This window comes from Oreochromis aureus, linkage group 14, assembly GCF_013358895.1.
Source record: "Oreochromis aureus strain Israel breed Guangdong linkage group 14, ZZ_aureus, whole genome shotgun sequence".
Taxonomy (NCBI): Eukaryota; Metazoa; Chordata; class Actinopteri; order Cichliformes; family Cichlidae; genus Oreochromis; species Oreochromis aureus.
The window spans coordinates 25916799-25938880 of NC_052955.1; the positions used below are offsets into that span (position 1 = coordinate 25916799).

Consider the following 22082-nt stretch of genomic DNA (forward strand, 5'->3'; position numbering starts at 1 on the left):
ATTATTTTTTATTGACTTATTTATTTTACAATGTCATTGATTTATTGATTAGGAGACATTTATTGATTTTCTCTACAATTAAACCAAGTGGCACCATCTCTCTATATAATGACATCAGCAGCAAAAACAACAAACATGCTGCTAACGCAACATTTTGTTTTCTGATATGGTGGGAAAAGTGAAGTGTGCTAGAATTGGCATGTATGCTTCCAAATGTGAATCCCTTCCCATATACTTTGCATTACTTTTCACCAGTCTAAGCGGCTTAACCTGCTGACTTCTGGGAGTTGGAGTCTCAACCAAAGAGCTCAGACGCCAGCACACTGCAGTCAAAGATGCGCAAATCAACTTTGTAGAGGAGAAACACTGGCAGAGACACGAGGCCTGTCGCCATCACATTAAAATCCTACAGAATAAATTTCTCAGTATATTTCTCAGTGAAATATACCACCTTTATCTCTCCTGCTCTCTGGCTATGCTCTCAATATATGGAGGCTCTTCTCATACTGGTGTCTTTGGCAGGAATCATATACCCAATCCACTCTATATTTGAGAGTGTGGTGCAATACCTTAGGGCAGATTTACGTAGAAAAGTGACATCATCACTTGAAAGTCAAGGACTCCCAGCACCTTCAGAGGGTTGTCTGAGGACACGCAGTCTATCTACTAAATACGTCAACAACAACAACAAAAAAAGAAGCAAAAAACACTTCAAACTTAGCATGGTGCTGCGATTTCGGGTATTCAAGGCTATAATAAAGATAATTCCACGCAGGCCCACTTCTATGTTGTAACAATAGACATGCAATTTCTACATCATTTGAAAATATCCTCTGAGCCGAAATACATGTCCTATAGCGCTCTATCGCCCCAGCAGATCACATTTTATTATTGCCGCATTGGAGAGAGGAGGATACTCACATGAGGAAACGCAGCAGCATCAGCGCAGCATCTCTGCACTTCCTGCTGCTCCGCAGAGGAGGACTCAAGTTCCTTTAAATGACCGCACCAACACTCCAGGGATGTTGGTTTAAACGGAATCAGCCCTCAGATGTGATCTCTAACAGGCGTGAACACCTCTGTACTTGTTTCATACTGCAGGTTTTAACGCGCAGGTCTCTTAAAGAGACAGCATCTGTGGAAACGTCCGATGGGACGCACCACACTAGCATATTATGGGATGGGCGAATAGACACTGTGCATTATACAGAGTGCAAACTGTTGTAGACTAGAACAAATAATCCAGTTAATAATATTTTTAAAAGTAGTAATGTAGGGGCTCAGTGGCAGAAGAGTGAGAAAAAGACACAAGTGTGGTAAATGTAATCGAGAAGAAGAGAATGTGTCCACTTTAGATGGGCCATCACTTACATTTTTATGTGAAATATTATATAGTGTGTCCAACTAACACCGAGGAATAGGTTCGAATAAGTCAACTGCAAGAGAAGAGTATCTTAGAGCAAAAAAATAAATAAATCTATGTATATCGTGCTGGTTCTGTTAGACCTCAGTGCATACCATAGACCACAATATTTTACTACAGAGATTAGAATACACCATCGGTATTAAAGGTACTGCCCTGGAGTGGTTTGACTCATATCCCTCTAAAAGACTCCAGTTTGTTCATGTAAATGGGGTTCCTTCTTCACGCGCGAAAGTTTGTCATGGAGTTCCACAGGGTTCTGTGCTGGGACCAATGCTTATACTAATACTAATTAGCTGCTTCTTTTTTGCAATATAATGCAAATGATGCCCAGTTTTATTAACCATGAAGCCAGATGATACAAGCAACTACTTAAGTTGCAAGCATGTCTTAAAGATGTGAAAGACTGTAGGGCCTATAGTTTCCTGTTTTGAAATTGAGATTAAACACTCACCTTTTTTCCACTTTTTTATATGTTAATACATCATTACTGCATTTACTCACCAGTAATTATTAAAGTCTGGCTCTTCATAGTGTGTCTTTGTCCTGTTCCCCACCAACCAACTGGTCGCTGCAGATGGCTGCCCCTCCCTGAACCTGGTTCTGTTGGAGGTTTCTTCCTGTTGAAAATGAGTTCTTTCTTCCCACTGTTGCCAAGTATCTTGTTCATAGGAGATGTCTGATTGTTGGGGTTTTATTTCTTTTATTATAAGGTATTTAGCTTACAATATAAAGCACCCTCTGGCAAATTTTGTTGTGAGTTGGCACTATATAAATAAATATTGAATTGAACTCAATCAGTCCTGCTTAAAATTGAATACTCCATAGAAAATAACAGAATAAAAAGAAAAATTATGAGTTTTTACATGGGTCTTCTGAAGGACTTTTGGTATAAATGTGTAGTGCAATAATGCTATAGTATAAGAACACAGCAAACCACACAGTGGTCACCAGAGCTGACTGGTGGAAAAAATTGCTAACATTTGGTGCACACATTGAAGGATCTCAGCTTCTGTATACAAGAAGAGGATGAGAGCCTGGATACTTGTGGTCCTCCAACAACATCAACATCCTGTCCCAGGATAGACACGAGATGTGTAGCTGTCCTTTTCACCTTGAAGTTAATCACCATTTCTGTGGTCTTATTTATTACTTATACATCCAACCTCTGCAGAACCGTTGGAGTCCTTCTGTGGACTGTGTTAAAAATCTGAGGTGGACAAGGTAAACAGGATTGGAGGCAACACAGCCCTGGTGGAGTTACCATGCTGCAGACAGAGCACTGCCCAGTCTCATATGCTGCAGCCTGTCTGTCATGTGAACAGTAATCCACAAAATCATGTAGATGCTTAAAGACATTTCCTTTAGAGTCTCTCTCGATAGCAGCAGCTGGATAGTGCTAAACGCGCTTTTAAAGGTGTTCCTCTGCAGCATGATAACATCTTCCACTCCCAGATTTTGTCTGTGTGCAGACTGCAGAGGAGCAAAACTAGTCTCTCCAGCACCTCCATCACATGATGTGGGGGTAAGTACACATAAGTACTGATGTGAGGGCTATAGGTCTGTACTCATTGAGGCTCTCTATATGAGTCTTTTGGGGATGGAAGTTATGGTGGAGGCCTTTAGACACAGGGAACGGTATTAAAGGATAACAGAGTTGGCTACTTTTTTTTCTGGGATAATACTGTGAGTGTTATTGCTGAATATTGATTACGTTCACTGTACACAGTGTGCACAAAGTCCATGAATTTTTTAAATCACCTGCACCAGTAGATGGCGACAGCAGCAAAGCTCCAGGAAGAAAGGTTTGGCTTGCAGTGACGTCTTCCCACAGCTAGAGGACTCAGGCTACAGACACGCAGTGATTTATAGATTTGATGGAAACGAATGAATACAGGCCATAAAAACATGAACCATAAAAATTGGAATATTTTCAGGGGACTGCCTACATTAAACTACTACTTAAACTGCTACATATGACATCATGACAAATGCTTAACCCAATAACACCAAGTCCATCGTATTTAATACATGAGTTTTTGTGAGTTTTTCAGACTTCTGCATCATCAGTTTGATTTCTTGAAGTGAAAACCCTGAATAAATTACACAATACATTTTTAAGCAATAAATTGCACAAAAATGCTTTTTTTTAAAAAAAGAAAAAACAAAACCTCCCTGATACAAATTAAAAACCACATATGCAAACTGATATTTAATTCCTTTAAAGAAAAAATGTTAGACGGTTCAATAAACACTCCAGATTTTTAAAAAAATTGAATTTTCTGGCAATTATTTCGTAGTTCAGCCTTTGCAAGGTCAAAGACTATTACTTTTGGAAAGTACTGCAAGAGAAAGTATTTACCTGCCACATAGGCTACGTGAAGAAATTGGATTACAAATAACATTCAAAGTAACATTTGCAAAGCAAACAGTGAGCTTCCTGGAATCGATACAGAGCGTGTCCAGACATGTACAGTAATTGGCCACTTTTACTGCAGTGCTGAACTTTTGTCCTCTGTGTCTTTGCCTTGGTTCAGACACACACACCAGTGTGCACACTGCTCACTTTTTTCTACCTCAGGTGGATATACGAACTTTTGGTTTCAGTGTGGCCTTAGGAAAATCAGTCTTTTTCTGGTTGCCACTCTTTTCACAAATTAAGCAACAGTATTAAAAAGAGAGGGGGAAAAAATCAAGGACAATGAAGAAAATAACAGGCTACGTCAAAAGCTCTGAACTCACTGTTAACACCTTCATCTTACATCAGAGAGAGGATTCAAGAGCCGATATTTACAGTGAATTACTGCAGTAGTCGCTGTATATCCCCTGAACTCTGCTCTTCCTATTAGATGGATTAACCACAGGTTCAGCCAATGGTGGAGCAGCACGCTGACATCATAAAATCTGCAGCAGAGATGAGGGCTTACCAAATAAATAAATGTGGCCAAGTTAGAAGGAGAAAAGCAGGCAGGCTAAACAACTCTTTATGGTCTGCTAGACTGCTGTGTTAACTTTTCTTTTAAACTAGTTTAACGTGTGAGGTCAGAGGGGGCCGTGGGACCACACGGGCCAGGACATAAGGGCAAAGCAAAGGCATCAAATAAAGCACGCACAGGCAGAGGGTTTGTAAAACATCTCGATAGAAACCAGCTGAATGGAAACGGTGCTACTGATCAGCCTGTGGAGCAGTGTAGGTGTGCAGGTGTGTGTGTGTGTGTGTGAGAGAGAGAGAGAGAGAGACACCGGGTCTTTGATGTAGACAGGCTGATCACAGATCAGATACACGCGCTTCGTATCCAGAAAGCCAACCCCTCTCCCTCCCTCCCTTCCTCTCTCTCCGCCTTTGATCTCGGTCTGCCCTCGATCCGCAGCGGCTCGGAGTCGAGCCGTGCCGGGCTGGAGCAGCAGCAGCAGCAGCACTGTCATGGTGAGCGGACCGGTGCGGGAAACAGCCCACCACACCTCTCACCGGTCAGCTTTGGACTTCTAAGCGACACTCTCTAATCAGGAGGCTCCGTTTGCAGCAGGTAAGAAGAGCTTTGATGTCGCCTTTAGACGCTCGTAGATAAACGACAGACCGAGCCTTGATTGCTGTATCCACAGGACGGGACAAACCTCGCTTTAAAGGCACGAGACGACTGAAACTCTCTGTCTGTGCACGCGTATTGGAGGACTTATTCGCCAGTATCGAGTCTATGGTTACAAAATTTAGTTTTATTTATTTATTTATTTATTTGTACACTTTGAAAAGGAAGAAGAAGAAACTATGACACGTCCCTTTTGCAAAGCTATGAATGCTGTCTGAGATTATGTTTTTAACAGTTTTCCACATAAAGGAATTTTAATCTTCACTCACACATTGCCTGTATAGTTTATAGGCTACTTATTTACAATGGCTTGAGCTATATTGGTGTTTATAGTTGGAATATTCAAACCCACAACTTCCATGTTTTTATGATGTGATATTAAACGGGTTTCCTCCCTCCTTCCTCCCTTCGTGCTGGCATTTCTTTGTAAACTAATTTTCAATTGAATACCCAATAAAAGTGTTTTGTGTTTTTGGTGGGTAAGGTTTGTCCGCCCAGCAAATTTGCATTTAACAAACCTCCAGCAAATCAGTGCTGTTTAAAAGTTTAACCCTGGCTTGCATTGGGTGGAGAAGAATCAAATCACATCATTGTGTTGTTTAGTCTCAGATGATTTTACCCAACCAGCCTTTCTTCCTGATAGACTTTGCACTTTTTTCTTTTCTTTTTTTTAGGGTCTATAAGTCTATAATAACATACTTGTGCACACTCACTTGTTTGATGATTGCTGTTTTTGTTCTTTCAGCTTCAAGCTCTGAGCGCCCCATCAAAATGGTTAGGATGCTTCAGAACACCTTCTCACTTGTGCTAACGTTGCATGTCCTGTATTCATCTCTGGTAAGTTTTTTTTTTTTTACATTTTTGCACAAACTTAAAATGGATATTTTTGCTATGCATGTCTTGTTTGTTGCAATGTGTGCAAGGGAAGCTGGACCACATGTGAGCCAAATGCTTTCAGCATGCACAGTTTGTATATATTCTGCAAAAGTGAAAAACGGCAGATACACAAACCGCACATATTCACCTGAAATGTGCTGCATATGCGTTAACTGGGTGACTGCTCAACCTGTGGGATCAGTAAAATCCTTGCTGAAGAGATTGTCAACCGCTGTCTCTGGGCTTAGCATTCACTGCATTGTTGCTTTCTACTTAGATTCTGCTGCTGAACTTTACAGTTTTCCCACAGGGCTCATTCAGGTTCGATCTTATCTCTTCCCTGCAGGATCGGGACTTATTTTCAAACAGGAGTCCCAGGGTTTGAAGGGAGGGGAGGGCGACCTCCATAAATGATTATGGAATCAGACTGCTTTATCTGTTCTGAATGAAATGCAGGAATCTTCTAACTTTCTCTAAATGATTGTCTCTGATTCAGATTCACACGAGAGCCGAAGAGCAGACCAGAGAATGCCGAGAGCAAGAGTACAAGGACCGCTTTGGAAACTGCAAACCCTGCAAGCAGTGTGATGCAGGACAGGAGCTTTCAAAGGTTGGATTTATTCTAAACTTTTTTGATTTGTCCACAAAGAGCGTTTTCCCAAAAAGCAGTGTGCGCCTCAGTTTATTTAAGAAATGGAGAGTGTTGTAATCCATAACAGGTCAGCCGAGTCAGTTTCCCTGAGCTGAACAAAGTTGGCTGGATTTGTGGGGGAAAAACTGTTGGTTTATGAAAAGAATGGACATCACTGTTTAGAAAAGCGTATCTTTTCCAGGGAACAGACATTATTTATTACTTCCTGTCTTTCATGCACAAAAACAGCCAAGCTGTTATTAGCTTTTGTAGTACACCGACCCTTCTTTAATCAGTCACACCCATACTTTTGACCTTCTGCAGCTGAATGGCTTCCATTGTTTTTCCCCCCATTGCGCCCCGTCCAACTTATTGTCTTTACTGTTTGAAGGCAGCCATGCCTAAGCTTGCTGCTTTCGACTGGGAATACAATTTTTTCCACCACCTTAGCCACAGGTTTGTGTGTGTGTGTATGTGTGTGCGCTCGCTTTGTACAAACAGGCCTCTTTAGTGTCAGTTAAGGCTGGTAAGCAGAGGCTTTCCTCTCTGGCAGCAGCTATGTGCCTACCTACTTTTGCAAGTGTAGGCAGTGATGTAAAAGTGAGTAACTGAATTAATGAGTTTGATTTAATAATGATAGTGGAACACAGTAAAGCCTTGCATACCCCCCCCCGCGCGCTGGTACGATACAGTAAAAAAGCTGAGATAATTAAACCAAAGTTTCTCATTTCTTTGAACACCAAGTCCCCACCTACCTGCTGTTGAAACCCACTGTTTGCATGCAGCGGCCAATCAGAAGGAAAGTGAGGGAAAGGCAAGCTAAAACGGCTTATTTCATACAACTGGAATACTGAGGGGCTACATGACTGATTGTTTTGAGTTATTTTGAATTGTGAATCATTCAAGGCTACTCTAGTAGACTAAAGAAAAAATAGGTCCTCTTGAAGGGTAATTTCTCTAACACTTTTGTCTTTGTGCTGTTTGATTGATTGATTAAAAAGCAGTACAAGTATTATAAAAACATGTATATTTGACAGCGAACTGTCAAAAGAAAAAATGAAAACTTCCAGACTGCAGGATTTGCTGCAGTAAAAAAACATGAAAAGCTCTTAAAGTGAAGAAAATACTGCACATAAAACATCTGCTAAACTGACTTTACACTTCAAAACATCTTTTAGCACCGACGAAAAACTCTGTATCACCCCCCCCCTTGACATCTGTTGCACACATGCATTTAAGTCTGGGTCGCCTTTAATCTCAGTGCACACAGACATGCACTCTGTGGTCGCTGATACGCTTCAGTAGTCCTCGTGTTCCCCTGCAGCGTCGACGGGCATGAATGCCGCTAGCCACCCTGGGGTCCTGGTTAATAATTGGCTGCCTCATTCTTTCTCTGAAGGTAGCGGGATGCCGACTCAAAATGGAGACCTGGGCCTTCCTCTAGGAGAAAGTTTCCCAGAGAAACAACTTTGTGATCTGAGCTCAGACAATCTGTCTGTATTCTTAAAGGCTAGCCTGAGTGTCGAGAGGGAAGCAAAAAACTTTTGGAGTCCCTCTGTGCAGCTGCCATAGAGATCCCAGAGGAATGTGGCCCAGTTTGCTCTGGAAGTTTGCCTCTGGAAGCCGCTCTGAGGCTGGCTCACAAACATCAATTAGCTCCTCCACGCTAACTGTTGCTAAAAGAACCACCCATACAGAGGGAACATCAATTAAAACCAGTTCTCCCTGACATACTTCACTTTAGGTTTCATTATAGGAGGTTATTTAGTAAAGCTGTGTTGCATCAAGCATGAAGGTGAAGGCGTAAATGGCCTTCCAGTGCATGCTGGAAGATTGCCGGGGGCATTAAAAAAGCTAGGCAGGAACACAACTTTGGCGTGTCAGCATCTTGTAGTATGTAAGGGAGAGTGTAGCATTTCCTCCGGCCACACTTCTAGGACAAAGGACTTCTGGGTGGCACCGGCTAAAGAGAGGGAGCAACAGGCAGCGGCAGAAGTGTCAAAATCACAGTGATTGTTGTGTTTAAACAAGCCAGGCTGTAGTAGATTTTAAACAGAAACAAAGAGAGCGCGTTATGTCCCGCACAAAACTCCTCTTTCAAGTAGCACGCCGTTATTTTTCGTCGTGTTTCATCCCCCGGATCAGATGACTGGCAGGGCCTCCCCGCCCCCTTGTGATTCCCTCTTAATCTCAGAAATATCTGTGCGTCTGAACTTGCTTCAGGTCCCAGCCAGCACACCCCCAGCACCACCGCCTTCTCTCCCCACACTGCAGTGCTGTGTTGTGCTTGGCGGTCTCGCCCAAAGTAGATCAGGAGATAGGGCAGGGAAACGGGATGTTAAGCATCAGTTTTTCTACGTGTTTTCAGGTGAAAACCACATGAGAGAACTTCATGCAAAACTATGGGAGCAGCCACGCTTCGAGGTTTATTCGCTTTAGTTGGGCTTTTTTCCTCGTAATCTGTCTTTTTTTTTCACACTACAGTTCAAATAGTTTTCTCCCCAGATGATTTCTTTCATCTCGGCGTATCGCTTTGATGCCCTCAAAAATGTTTTAACAGACTGTTTGTTATGTTGCTCTTTTTGCATAAATAATAACTCCCGTCATCACAGATTTCCGCAGCATAGTGCAGGCTTTCCTTTAGCTGCTGAACACGTCTCAGTTGGGTCTTTGTTGAGCTTTGTTAGCGGGGATAAAAGAAGAAAGGGACGGCTCCTTGATCAGAGGGGCAGGAACTGGCTCCATTTTCCTTTTGTTTCAGTGCTCTGACCTGCTTGTGTCTTTCGTAGCATCAGCCCTTCCTGCCATGCGGTGCCCCATGGACAGAGCTCGTGCCAGTGCCGGGCTGAGCGCGGACGAATCATCCCGGGGCCCCCTCCTTCATGAAGAAGTGGGTCACAGAACCATGCCCGAGCAGGCCTGGCTGTGCGTTCTTAAAGATCGGATTCAAGTGTCTCTTTCTCTCGTGGTGTGCAATTGTGGGCAGCCAAATCTTTATCCTGACTTTCCCCCCTCTTTATCACTCATCGGTCACCCACATCCACTCCCCTCCCTGGGTTCTTCTGGTCTGCACGACTAGAGGGGTAAGGCCTTATATGGCGAGTTCACAGCAACAGCTGCAGAAGTCCAGCCTTATGGGTCCACCTCGGGCCAGGCCTTGCTCAGGGGTTCAGTGTCAGGCTCACATGTGTTTGGCTGGAAGCACTAAATTCCTCGTCTTCTGTCCTGACTCTGCGGTGCGATCACAAGATCACATCTTAGACTCCAGCCTCCATTTTTATTTCTTGCCAGCATGCTTCGCCAATCCCCCCCCACCCAATCATATCTAAACCTTCAGCCCACATTCCAACAGGAATGCACGCCCGGCCGGTGAAATGGGACACGGGTGAAGAGAGAAGAGAAGGGAGAAGCCCTGTTTGAAGCTGACCTTCACTTTAATGATATACGAGCACCCCACCCCACCGCTCCCTGTGTATCTTCCTGGATTTAGATTTCAGTGTGGTAATGCTGGATAACAGGAGGGCAGCTGCTGTGGAGCTGATAATGAATGATCGATGTATGATGTCATTCCCTCGGGGTAACGTCAGCTGTCATGGAAATGTCAGTTTGTCACTGAGGTCTCGCAGAGTCATTTTTAGAGATGTGACACAAAGAAAGGGAGAAAAACAGACAGGGGAAAGAACTGAAACAGTTTTGGCTTCTTCTTAGGAAAACTTTATAATGTTGCTTTAAAATGTTGAAGACTTTTGTGTTTCTACTTTGCCAGCTGATATAAAAACTGGGAAAGTCTTAGAAAAAACTCACACAAGCAAAAAAATATACACATTAAATTCCACACAACCAATAAAATAATAAAATCATATCTTTTAATTTACATTATCCTTATTTTTGCGTCGCTCAGGTGATAATAAAGGTTTTTTTTAAGCATTAGATCATTCACACAGTTGAAGGAAGCTGTGCTTTTTATGTGCACTTTCAATTGCTGAACACAAAAAGAGTATTCATCTTGTTTTCTCCATATACCTCTCCATAATCCTTGCCCCCTTCCTGAAGCGTTTCCTTTGCTTTGCTGGCCTCTCAATCAACGGGACACTCACTGAGTCTGCTTGGAGTGGGAGTCCCACACAAACGCAGCAATAAACCTGCAATAATACAACAGTGGGTGTCCCCTCCAGCCTTTATTATTCAAATGCATGGCCTTTCTGGGTCTTGCAGCGGAAGGCTACTCATTCATACTGACAGAGTCAGGGAGCTTATTGCCAGTGTAAGATGGACTCTCAAAAGAGGCAGGCCACTGTTCTCGTCTGATCCCGCGAGCCAAGATCGTTCTTTAATTCCAGACCCCCGGTAGGCCGCATTCAAGCCCTCTTTTCACCAGCTGCACATCACCCCAAACCAACAACCCCACCTCTTACCCGGTGTATTTCTCCCATTAATCCTTCCAGGAATGTGGCTTTGGTTATGGAGAGGATGCCCGGTGTGTGCCCTGTCGGAGCAGTCGCTTCAAAGAGGACCGGAGCCTGCAGAAGTGCAAACCCTGCCTGGACTGTGGACTGATCAACCGCTTCCAGAAGGGCAACTGCTCCACCACGAGCAACGCCGTGTGTGGTGACTGCCTGCCAGGGTGAGAGGACGCATCTTACTGGTCAGTTTTATGAAAACCTACATGTTAATGGCATCTGTTTTGGTTAACAAACATGTGATTTTGTGTCTTGCACAGATATTACAGGAAGACGAAACTAAGCGGTTTCCAGGACATGGAGTGTATACCTTGTGGAGACCCTCCACCTCCTTATGAGCCCAACTGTAAGCACCTTTGCTTTCTCTGACCTCCTCTAACAGTTGGACTAACATGAGTGGGAGATTTTGTCCACTGTTCTCATGAACACACCCCATTCATACCTAACTCACAATAGATGATGTTTTAACATGAAACAACAGGGATACAATAGTCCAAAAGCAAACATCACCCTCCATGACAAACTTTTGAACTCCTTGCCAAACTGCTGCTGGAACCAAAAAAAAAGTGCCACAACAAAGGTCGGGCACGCACATGCCAGCACACGGTAGTGGAGTAACCAGCACCGCAGCCATATTTCATTCACCAGCCCTCGCTGAGCCTGCCAGCTACGCTATATGTGCAAATAAATGCTTGGATTTACAAGCTGAGCAGTTGAAAAGCTGAAATGGATACCAGTAGCATAATAGTGGATTTGCCAACAGTGGATTATATTAGTTCAGTGCATGTCACTCATTTTAAAAAAAATCTGTTTGGATTAAATGCGCAAACTTCCTTAAACAAAAACCCAACAGCGTTCCTAAAAATGACCCTAATGTTCTTTGTCTTTGTCCCAGCACCAAAGTAAACATGTCCGCAGGAGTGTGCCGCTTCGAGCAGCATAATTTATTTCCATTATGCAACAAAAACAAGGAGGTGTGCTCTGATGCATTCACAAAGTATTGTGGGCTTGCATTCCTGTAGGCTGCAGATCCAATTAACTTCTTTCTTCTGGCCTTTGTAAGTAGTTAAGTGCAACCTTATGATTTCAGGTTTCCACATAAAACCAACAGGCGAGTGAACTTATACCTTTTGGTAATTGAGTGTGACTTCCTGATGTCGGAGGATACGGCAGCTGTTTCCAGCAAGGCTCTTTTTTTGGCAACAAGAACTTTGGGGCTGTTCAAGCCAGAGTTAACACCCCAGTGTCAAATAAATGAGGACAGTTCTGGGAAAACTCTTAAAAAGGAAAAAAACAGAAACACTTTTGTGCACGAGCCCCAGGTATAAAGAAGAGTCGCTTCATCGCATCATCCGCTGCCGGTTGGGTTTTTCATCTTTGTATCTCTGTCGGTGTAGCGCGTGTAATGAGCGCTGGCCTTGACAGCCCCCCTCCCCGTCTGCACATTCGTCCATCTGCGCAGCTCCCCGTTTTGATAATAGTGCAGCCCCTGTGAAACAAAATGGCCATTGTGTCTGAGAACATAGCTGGTAGTTAGCTCCTACAGAGACTCTCAGTGGAACATTTCCAAATGTTTGAAAATCTCGTCCCCCCTCCCTTCTCCCTCCACCTCCACCTCTGCCTCCAGTGTTATCTTGAGCAGGGTGGTGAAAACTTAAAGGGCAGATCATTCTAATAGGCCACACCGGGCCCGGGGGCTGGTGGTGGTGGGGGTAAAGGTGCAGCTGTGCAGGGGAGATATGCTGCCGTCTGTGGTGGACTGTAAATCTCAAACCCCTCCTTTCTTCTCCTCCCTTTTTCTTTTATGCCCCCCACCCCCGCCAGTGGCTTCTTGGAGCGGAGTTAAAAATGAGGTTGTGTTTTATGGATTCCCTTCAGCCTCTTTAATGCGTTTCATCTGCTGAAGTTTTTCACTGTCACGGTAGATCTCAGAGACTAAATAGCACACGGGCGTGCAGACAGATATGTGTGCACGTGCGCACACATACACACACTTGTTGAAGGAATGCTACCTGCTCTTTGTGGCTTGTCCCGGTATCACATTTATTACAGTGTCAGAAAGGATTTAGAGCGAGTCAGACGGGAATTTGATCCTTATTTTTGTTCAGAGAACAGAGAAACCGTGCCGTCAGCTATAAAACACAGTTTTATTATTAGGTATATTTGAGGCAGGTTGGAAAAACTGTACTAATATTACTACTTCCTGATAGTGCTACTACACACTACACACACTCACTTGCCACTTTAATAGGTACAGCTTGCTAATACCAGGCTGGTCCTTTGTGGCACAGAATCAACAAGGTGCAGGAAACAGATTTTGGTCCGTGATGACGTGACAGCGTCACACAGTTGCTGCAGATTTCTGAGCTGCACATCCATAATGGGAATCTCCCATTAGACCACATCACAAAGGTGCTGTATTAGATCAAGAAACCAGTTTGAGAGGATTCGAGCTTTGTGGTGAAGCAGCCATCAGAAGATGGGTACACTGTGGACCTCAGCTGGTGCTTAAGTATGCCAAGGAAATATCCCCTGAACTATTATACCACCAGTAGCCTGATCTGTTGATACAAGGGAGGGTGGATGGATGCTTTCATGTTGTTTACTCCAAATTCTGACCCCACCATCTGAATGTTGCAGCAGAAATTGGGAAAATGCCGCCCTGTCTGATGAGTCTCAGTCTTCTGATGTTTAATGCTGGTAATCGCATGTAGCCTCAGTTTTCTGTTCTGAGCTGACAGGAGTGACATCCAGTGTGATGGCAGTCCTATTCAGAAATTCATAATGTTAGAGAAAAAAACAGAGCTTATAGATATATGTCATTAGCATATTGCTCCACCTTAAATTTTATACCACATAACATGTTTAGACTTTGATAGAGCTCCATTATAAAAGTGTTCAGGTGTTTTGACAGCTCCTAATTAAATACGCCAAAACCTTTGTTCAGCTCTACTAAAGAAGCTCTTAAAATAGTGTTCATAGACGGTCAAAGAGCCTTCAGAGGTGTAAAGAAGTGCTTCTTTTATTTGGACTTTGTGGCATTCCATAAAGTCAGCAGGCTATGAAAGGCTGTGGTTTATTGGTCTGGTTTGTATGCAGATAATATCAGCAGGTGAGCTCTCTTCAATGGACCAGTGTTGGTCTGTGTTTGCTGCAGCTGCTGCGTCTCCGATAACAGGCTGGCTTGAGATGCTCGTCTCGGATGAGCTGAATTTGACCATGACAATGAAGGGAGAGTTTAAACATAACGGTCAGACGTCAGATACAGTACAGAGAGATTATTGGCATAACTCTCACAAAACACAAACATGCTGATATTTCAGCTTATATATATATATATATTTTACAAATGGCATACAGTACTGTGCAAAAGTCTTGAGCTACCCCTCATTTCTTTATGTTTTGATAGGAAATTTGGGGGAAAAGGTGTTTGCAGTGTGTTTAGGATCATTGCCATATTGAAAAAATGAAGCTGTTGTCAATCAGGTTCTTTCTAGATGGTACTGCATGGTAGATTAAAATCTGAAGGCTGAAATGTAGTCCCAAACCATTTCTTGACGGCCACTGCAGCCATTTCTGATAAAGCTTCAGTGAACAGTAGATGATCAACTGAAGTGACAGATGTATCACTCAGGTCCTGCGTGAGGTCTTTGCTAGATTTCTTTTGTATTTCTTAAGGGTACGGCTTTCAGATCTGCTGTAGATTTCCGTTTGTCCCTCAAACTGTGCTGTCATTCGCATTTTTCACAGATTCAACTAAAGAAACTGGAACAAATTGTGTTTTTGCCACAGGTCAGCAGTAACAAGGTGGTTCTTTGCCAAGTTGTTTGTTATGTATGGGCACAAGGCTGGTTCATGCCTTGAATTAGGTGCCTGAATGATTCACAGGTCAGCATTAGGTGGCTTAACAAACAGAAATAAAACAATCCCCTGAAAATGGTCAGGTACAAGGAGTGGACTGAACATGACTAAACGTAACTGAAACAGCAGCCACTGTCCAAAGAAAAACTTCAGAAAGCCTGAAGAAATATTGTTTGACATTACATTCAAAGTCTGGCTCCTTATTTGCATATTAAAACCACTCTTTTTAGAAAAGTGGTCAGATATAAACATATTGTGTCTTTCATGGCAATAATGATTAGATTAGGAAAAAAAATACTAATATGCAGTTTGAAGATGTACGTCTTTTTACACTTTTTTTCCAGGTAAAAAACTATTTCCTACCAAATACCCTCTCAATGAAAACCTTTGAATCCATCAGGTAACATGAACTTTGAATCCAGCTGTAACCACTGTTCAAATGTCTATTTTGTAAAAGTTTGCAAATTAGAAATTACATAAATAGTGCCTCAGTTGCATATTTAAACAAAAAAAAAAAAAAAATCACAAAACATGGAATATAATGTAAATAGTCAAGTGTGTAAATTTTACTGGGATGTATTATCCCATTCATCTCCGCTATCATTTAGTATTTATTGATGCCGGAGCAGGATTGAATGCTTCACTTCACACAAAGTCTTTGCCCCGTGGGTCAAACTGAGTATTGTAACTCAGCTTGGTTATTATTATTATTTTAGTTGGTCCCCCCCTTTTTTTTGAAAGGAATGTTAAAATACCCCTATCCCCTATCTGTCTGCATTAAAGAAAAAAAAAAAAACCTCCACAAAGTTAAATGTTTACATTGCATATAACAAAGAGCTCTTGGAAGTGAAAAGGCTCAAACCAGCTGTCTTTATGATTAATATACTGAAAGCAAACAGCAAAGTTTTCTCAAACAAATGTCATTCATTATATTTGCCATACTTTTGGTAAATTTTCAGTCTGCTTTGCATCCATGATGATCAGAGACAGTAATGGTAAGCTAGTTGCACGTGGTCTCGGAGATAAGTTTCTTCCAAACACACTGCTTTTGTTTTTTTGTCCACCTCTTCTTAAAGCTGCAGACGAATGTGGAGACGTGCAGTTTACATGCTATACATGTTACCCTGTCTCCTGATATCTCATCACTCAGGATGTCTGTGCCACACTGTTTCTGTGTATTGCTGTGATTAAAATCTGGAGAGGATTGAGAACGTGCTGCTCCAGACGTGCTTAGTTTTATAACCCTGGTAAATTTACATGGGTTAAGAAAAAATGTTGCCTAACCCTTAAAAAAAATAAAAACAGCGTTTAGAAAGAAAAGGTGCAGCAAGCTTGTTTTTATTATGTGTTGCAAATCAGGTTTAAAAACTGCTGTGTTTAAAAATTTGCCAAATCAAATATCCTCGGCAACCTTGTTTGATTAACATTTGGGATAAATAACACACATAAGAGTTCAACATTTAAAACTAAATTTTAAGTTTGTTTTGCAATTTTATTTGTTTGTTTGTTTCTCTATCAAAGTATAAATCCTAAAGCAGACATATTTTAATCTGCTAATATTAAACAAGGCTAAAGTTTCAAATAATTTCAAAAAGTTGCAAAAAAAGCTTCAGACTCCTCTACATGCTTGGTTTTTGACAGTTTTTTCTACTCTTTGCTCTGTATGATGTCAGAGTGTTGATATGCCTAATTTGGTCATTTCTGGCACAGCAGCCCCACCCACCTCCCCGTTCAAATTATTGTTTATTTGCGGCAGCCAATCAGGAGGAACATGGCTCACAGAAAGAAAAATGGAGTCAGAATGGCTTGTTTCACATGTACGATCTAATATCCCTGTGTTGGTGTTGTTCCTACATCATCAGAATAATGTTGGTCAAGGATCAACATTGTCTGTTCATTCACTTAGCATTAGCCAAAAAGTTAGCCAATGACTTTACTTTCCTGCTTTGATGGTCGACTGTGTGTAGCAACTAGTTGAGAAAATACAGGGACACTCAGCAGGTAAGCAGACAGACATTTTTGCTTGGGAGTCGGCAAAAGGGCAAAATAAAAAGCTTCAAAACTGACACGTTACTGTTAAGTGTATGCTAATGCTACAGCTAAGTGTCTATTGTTTGCTTCCAAGTTTTCAGTCTAGCTGCTCTTAGTTTACATATGGAGCCTGTATTTTATCTATATCTGTGGGGTGTTGAGAAGGATAATTATACATAGCAGGAGCCAATTTTTTTTCCAAACAGCATTAATCCACATTATATGCTGATGTTCTGCATGTGTGGGAACTTGAGCTGCATTCTTTGTAAGCCTGCCCTATCCATATGAGTTTTTGTCTTTGTGTTAAAGGTCACGAAGGTGGGTACACACACTGACATCACATTTCCCCTCAGGAAGGAGGACTGTAATGCCACGCTCACACACTCTGTGACACAACATTAAGCTTTCCCTCTGCCACATACACACTCCTATGTGACCAGTATGTCCGCCTCTTGATTTAAAAGCTGTTAGGGCGGCCTGAGGGTAGAGGGGGGGAAACGACTGTAAATCTTCTTCTGCAGAGTATGAGGCAGAGGCAGATAAAAGAATTTAGCATGGAGTCTTTCTCTTTGAACTCTACTTTTTTCATTAGCATGGAGATTACTGACTTGAGGCAAATAGAAGTTGATTGGCTGAGAAATCTTTTAAGCAAAAAGTGTTATCCTCATTTTTGTCGTTGTTGTTTTAACCCTTTTTTGTGTCTGATACCTTGCTGGTAAACTGTGCTTCACATTTGTCTCCTTTCCACTTCCTCGGCAGGCAGTGGGCGTGTGAATCTGGTGCCGCTGCCCTCGGTAGTGACCAGTCCACGGGACATGGCTCTGGCTGCGGTCATCTGCAGCGCTCTTGCTACAGTCCTGCTGGCCCTGCTCGTTCTGTGTGTCATCTACTGCAAGAGGCAGCTGCTGGAGAAGAAGCCCAGCGGTGAGTCCCGATGCTCTGAAGCCGCATGTTTCACATTTTCTTGTGTCCAAAAGAACCATCAGAATAAGAGATGGAACTTAATGAACGTGGTTGTGGCAGAGGTGTAAAGTAAGATTAAAGTTTTAGTGCAAGAACGTTTTCATGCACCTTGACAACACAGCAAGCTTTGGACTTTGAACGCCCGCATCAGGTGCTGAACTTTCAGGGCACAGTAAAATTTCTAGTTCGATATGTACTCTAGTCAAGCTTTCCAAAAACAAAGGAAAGCTCATCAGTGTTCCAAAACGTATTTAGTTATACAACATCAAACAGTGTAGATAAGATGGCGATAAGTTATCTCAAACGTGTGCTTTAAGACGTGCCGAGAGGGCAGCTATGTGGAAGCTGGAGTCTGTAGTCCTTACACAACGTAATCAGAGGTTTACACACCCCTTTTGGGCATGAATGTCGTGGTTATTTTGGGCTATTTATGGTTATTTTGCACTGTTCTTTTTCCAGTTGCACAGCATACATCTTTAATGATTTAAAAAAATGAGACTTGGCTGCACAAGTTTGAAATTATTTTGGATTTTTGGTAGTTTCTGTTTGCCAACATAAAAAGGATTTGCTTGATAGCACTCAGTGGATTGACCAATATTCAGAACAATGGGAAAGTCCAAGGAACTCGGTGAAGATCTAAGATTTAGACAAGTAGGGAAGGTCTCTTTGAGGTATTTCTAAACAACTGCAGGTTTTAAGATCATTAGTTCAAATAACTGTACGAGTAGATCCTCATGTTCTTCTGAAGTTTGCAGCTGCCCACATGGACAAGCCAAACGTCTTCTAGGGAAAGGTTTTATTGTCAGATGAGACAAAGATTGAGCTGTTTGGCCACAATGATGAGAGATATGTTTGGAGGAGTAAAAGTGAGGGTTTCAAACTAAAGAACACTGTATAAACTGTCAAGCATAATAGTGGTAGCTTCAGCTTTACCTCAAATAAACAGCTAAACATTTAAAACGTGGGCACAGTTGGGTGTTCGAACAGGACTAAGGTTCCAAACACACATCAGAACTGGTTTTGTGATAAAGCAGGCTAACACTAAGCTGTGAACTATGGTAAAAGCCAGGTCCATACCAGGAAAGCAACTCATTTGAATGGATTTAAATTCAAACTTGTGCACCCAATTCCTGGTTTTGAAATCATTGAAGATGTATGCAATCCAACCTGGAAAAAGAACAAAGAAATATTCTGCATATGAAGGGACTCTATAGCTGTAAATAAGGCAGCTGTATGAACATGCCATTGCTCCTTTTAACTGTAAGAACAGGGTGCAGTGTTGAGCTTTATCAAACCCTGATGTTGCATATTTGCGGCATTCTTGAGTCCAAAAATGCCTCAATATGTGAAATGTCCCCAGGCAAAGAATTAATGACATCACGTTTCCCTTGCTGTGCTTGCTCCAAACAAAGAGTGCGGTAGAAGTTACCAAGGAGGTACCGGTTGTGTATTGTTCTTTTGGTTTTTCATACTTGTGTGATGTAAAGTGAGTTAATTATTTCATCAGTAGTTTCAGCCAGTAGAAACACGCACCCCGCCCTTCACTCCAGCGAAATGCTAACAGTTGTTTTTTTAAATTATACAAAGGAATTTTGATTGGTCTTATGGACCCGAGGGTTGTAAGGCATTTCCCAACGCATAAGAGAGCATGTAAATTTAGTAGATAAACACTACGGTTGGAGCTGGAAGGATTTCACCTGACAGAAGTCATAAGATGAGAAAAGCTGTACCACACTGGTTTCTGTAATTAGTCTTAAAAGTCCCACCTTTTATTTGGCAGTTCTCAATCGAGGTAATAATGCTGTTATAAAAGTTTCACAGTCATTACTTAATCTGTCGTCTCTGTGTGTTTCCTCAGCAGCTTCTCTGAGGTCTCAGGACTGTCCTTACCGCGGAGCAGAGCTCTCCTGCCTGGACGCCCGCTGGCTCCATGACTTTCCACAGAGACCTTGCTGCCAGTGTCACCTGGGCCCCGGACACACCTGTGGTAGGCTGCGGTTCACATCAAAGGGATTTTGCACTAAAATCGACAGACAATGACTACAAACACTGGGTGAATTTCTGTTTGTGTAAAGTTGTGTCCCTGTGTGTGCTGTTCAGGTCCCGTCCATCTAATCCCGTCTCTGTGCTGCGATGAGAGCTGCAGTCTGGGCCGCAGCCAGGGTAACAGTCCTTTCCAGTCCCAGATGAGTCTCAGTGAAGGGTGAGGATAAAAAGAATACAACAGATATTTTAAGATAGAAGTTTTTTGTTTTGGTTTTTTTACAGCACAAAGAGCAACTAGCTGAGGTTAAGACGCGGCTGCTGAGTAACTCCATATTACTTGCATTACATTAAAGCTTAACATAACATGCTGGTTTGGTTAACACCTTTATCCAAACATTTGTCAGCACAGACAGAAATGACTAAGAACCTGCAGTGTTTGCACTACTTGGCTCTGCTGAGTCGCTACTGGCTAAATTCAACATTAAAGCTCTACATTTTTAGTCTTTATTCTCTACCAGACTAAATGTGCATGATTCACAGTTCAAAACAAGTCTTTTAGCTACTCTCGCTTTAACCTACCTTTCTACTGATTGGTTGCCCCTTGCAAACAGAATGTCTGATAATCAGATGGGTGGAGCTTCAGAGTAGGCTAGTCAGCTGCAAAACTGGTACCCACTGCTTTACCGCCTCGGGCCCAACGTTCTATTTTCAGGTGTTTCAGCGAGGTGTTGCAGATGCAATTTAAATGACACCTTTGAAGTGCTGACAGCACACAGAAGCCACAGGGTGTGGCTGCAGACAGATTTGGGATGATATTAACTACAATTTTCTTAATTATGCTTCCCAGAAATGCAAACATGGACGAGGACCTGGAAGGACATGCCGAGGCTGTCTGTGGGGCTGAGTATTTTGATGAACCTGCAGAAGGACCTGTGGTGGTGGGAGAAGAGCAGGATGAGGGGGAAAGGTGCGGGTTGAGGGACAAATCCCCTGAGAGGAGCTCACGGAGCTGCAGTGAAGCTGTGACAGATGTACCGACTCAGGAAGGTGAGGCGATATTAGCTTAACTCCTCTTTCAAAGAACAAATCACAAACACTGATACTGATTTTTGTTTTTAAATTTGGTTAAGAAATGTTTTAATTCTTCATATTTTATTAGTGTATTAACACACTTGCTTGTGCAAAGAAAAAGATCACATGGCCTCTCCCATGATTTAAAACACAGACTCGGTATGAAATAAATCCCATAATCCCTGCTGAGAGTTAGAAGCTGTTCATCAACTGCTCTCAAACTCACGGCTTGCCTTTTTATAGCCTTGGACGCGACTCTGTGTCCATGAGGAGCAGCTGGTAAACAAAGTTCTTTGATGTAGACAAGACTGTCCTGTTTTAAGTCAGGTTCTTGGCTGGGCGAGGGTAGATACGTTACTAATCGCTGCGTGTCTGCATTCCTCTTCCTGCTCTCTTTCCAGGATGACATAGATTTCTTTGGCTTGTGTTCCACCCTTGAACCACCCTGGACTCAACAACAGCCGTGGCCGGATCCTGTCTCGGATTTCTCACTAGTCCACCCCCATCAAATACACACAAAAAAACCCACCGCAACCACCACTACATACACTCGGACAACCAGTGTGGCCACTCTGCCCACTTCAGAGCCCTCCATCTACCAGAATATGTGCTTACATGCAAACAAAAGCATAGAGACTGTGAATTGGTTGACCCAGAAGGTAAAAATCATATGAAGTTCAAATGTCGAGGAGTACTGACCTATTACTGCGGAGCGCAGTGAATCAAAATGAGCCTCTGCTCTGCATCGAGAATGTCTTGCATCTTCATGTGTAAGAGAACAAACAAACTAAAAAAACCTGTACCGCTCATTTAGCAGCTGGTGTTATGAAGCTTTTGTGTGTAAAGTTGTAAAGTTTGAAGTGTGACGAAAAGTGTCAAAAGTGATTATGTTGCACATTGAAGACAATCTTGATAATATGGAACAAGTTAAGATGAGGAATGTCTAAGTGATAAATATGTTGTAGATACTGTAAGATAGTAAATAGGTCAATATTTTTGTAACATAGATAGGCATCATGTATGTCCCCCTCCCATGCACCCAGTTATGACGATGGTTGTGTTTGGTCACTTCCATGTGCCATTTTTGTAAATAAACCACTTGAACATGTTTACATACATTCTGTCTTCATTTTTATTTTTTGTTAAATGTAAAAATTCTTTAATGAAATTAAAAAGTCAGTCATACGGATGAA

At 42.3% G+C, this 22082-nt stretch overlaps 1 protein-coding gene across 2 annotated transcripts; it reads left to right on the plus strand.

Moving 5' to 3' along the window:
- Positions 1-4469: 4469 nt before the first annotated feature.
- Positions 4470-22082, plus strand: LOC116330412 (tumor necrosis factor receptor superfamily member 19-like). 2 transcript variants are annotated; one of them, XM_031752735.2, is made up of 10 exons: positions 4470-4950; positions 5756-5847; positions 6383-6496; positions 10963-11141; positions 11238-11323; positions 17629-17793; positions 19694-19819; positions 19933-20035; positions 20666-20865; positions 21291-22082. In XM_031752735.2, exons 2-10 carry the CDS (start codon positions 5782-5784, stop codon positions 21293-21295), a joined length of 1044 nt encoding a protein of 347 aa, XP_031608595.1. In that variant the 5' UTR covers positions 4470-4950; positions 5756-5781; the 3' UTR covers positions 21296-22082. The 2 variants fall into 2 exon arrangements, with proteins under 2 accessions (XP_031608595.1, XP_031608594.1); XM_031752734.2 differs by having other exon boundaries at positions 4474-4950; positions 19691-19819.

Coding starts and splice junctions, on each gene's coding strand:
- LOC116330412 (XM_031752734.2), top strand. CDS start 5,782: ATGGTTAGGATGCTTCAGAACACCTTCTCACTTGTGCTAACGTTGCAT. Junction 5,848..6,382: donor ATGTCCTGTATTCATCTCTG/GTAAGTTTTTTT, acceptor TCTCTGATTCAG/ATTCACACGAGAGCCGAAGA. Junction 11,324..17,628: donor ACCTCCTTATGAGCCCAACT/GTAAGCACCTTT, acceptor CTTCCTCGGCAG/GCAGTGGGCGTGTGAATCTG.